We start from the raw sequence: 809 nt of genomic DNA, 5'->3' as shown, positions 1-809 counted from the left end.
CTCTCTCTCTCTCCCTGGGGAGGAGGCCTCAATGTGTCTGTTCCTATTGCAGGTGTGGTTCTGTTCTCAAGCGCTGTGTACTTCGCCGAGGCAGGTTCAGAAAAATCTCACTTCAAGTCAATTCCCGATGCCTTCTGGTGGGCGGTCGTCACCATGACAACTGTGGGCTATGGAGACATGACGTACGGTTCTTCTTAGAGCCTCTTTCCCCCCTCCCCTCCCCCCCTTACCTCCCTACTCTCCCCCCCCTCCCTCCCTCCAACATCCCCTTTAAATGATGTATTAATCTCCCACACTTTTTTTTTATGATTAACTTCCCCCTGCCTCCCCCCCCCCAACAATTACTCCCCCACTTGTTTGGCCGGAGTTGCATGCCTAACTGTCAAGCCCCGGCCAACACCCCCCCGCCCCCCTTTGAGCTGTCAAGCGGTTTCACCCCCCCACCCCCCAAAATACCCCCTCACTTTTTTTTATTATTGATTTTATCTATTGCTATTTTAAAATTCTCTTCTCTCTCTCAGTGATATATAAAAAAAAAAGATGCTCACTTTTAGCATGGACACATCATTTATATCTAAATCCGTTTTGTTCCGTTCCTAGATTTCTTAAAAAGCACGGTTCACATTTTTTTCCTTTTTTTTTCTTCTTAATTATCGCCAATATTTGAAAGTATTCACTCCCCCCATTTTTCTAAACCTAAATAAAGCATGAGAACACATTTGTCTATCACCACGTCAGGCTCACCAGGCTGGTATTCACCTTTCTCTCTCCCTCGACTCCTGTACACAAACTCACCAGAACCCAATCTC

General features: G+C 46.5%; 1 protein-coding gene across 1 annotated transcript in view; it reads left to right on the top strand.

Annotated features, from left to right (window-relative positions):
- LOC119582078 (potassium voltage-gated channel protein Shaker-like) overlaps nucleotides 1-809 on the top strand; it is a gene marked incomplete at its 5' end in the record, with an annotated part of 55543 nt that overhangs the window by 35176 nt on the left and 19558 nt on the right. The window contains 1 exon segment of the mRNA XM_037930325.1: nucleotides 53-182. Coding sequence (XP_037786253.1) covers nucleotides 53-182 — 130 coding nt within the window.

This window comes from Penaeus monodon, chromosome 15 (assembly GCF_015228065.2).
Source record: "Penaeus monodon isolate SGIC_2016 chromosome 15, NSTDA_Pmon_1, whole genome shotgun sequence".
Taxonomy (NCBI): Eukaryota; Metazoa; Arthropoda; class Malacostraca; order Decapoda; family Penaeidae; genus Penaeus; species Penaeus monodon.
The sequence above is the reverse complement of the archived record's forward strand: the minus strand, read 5'-3'. Positions and strand labels throughout refer to the sequence as shown.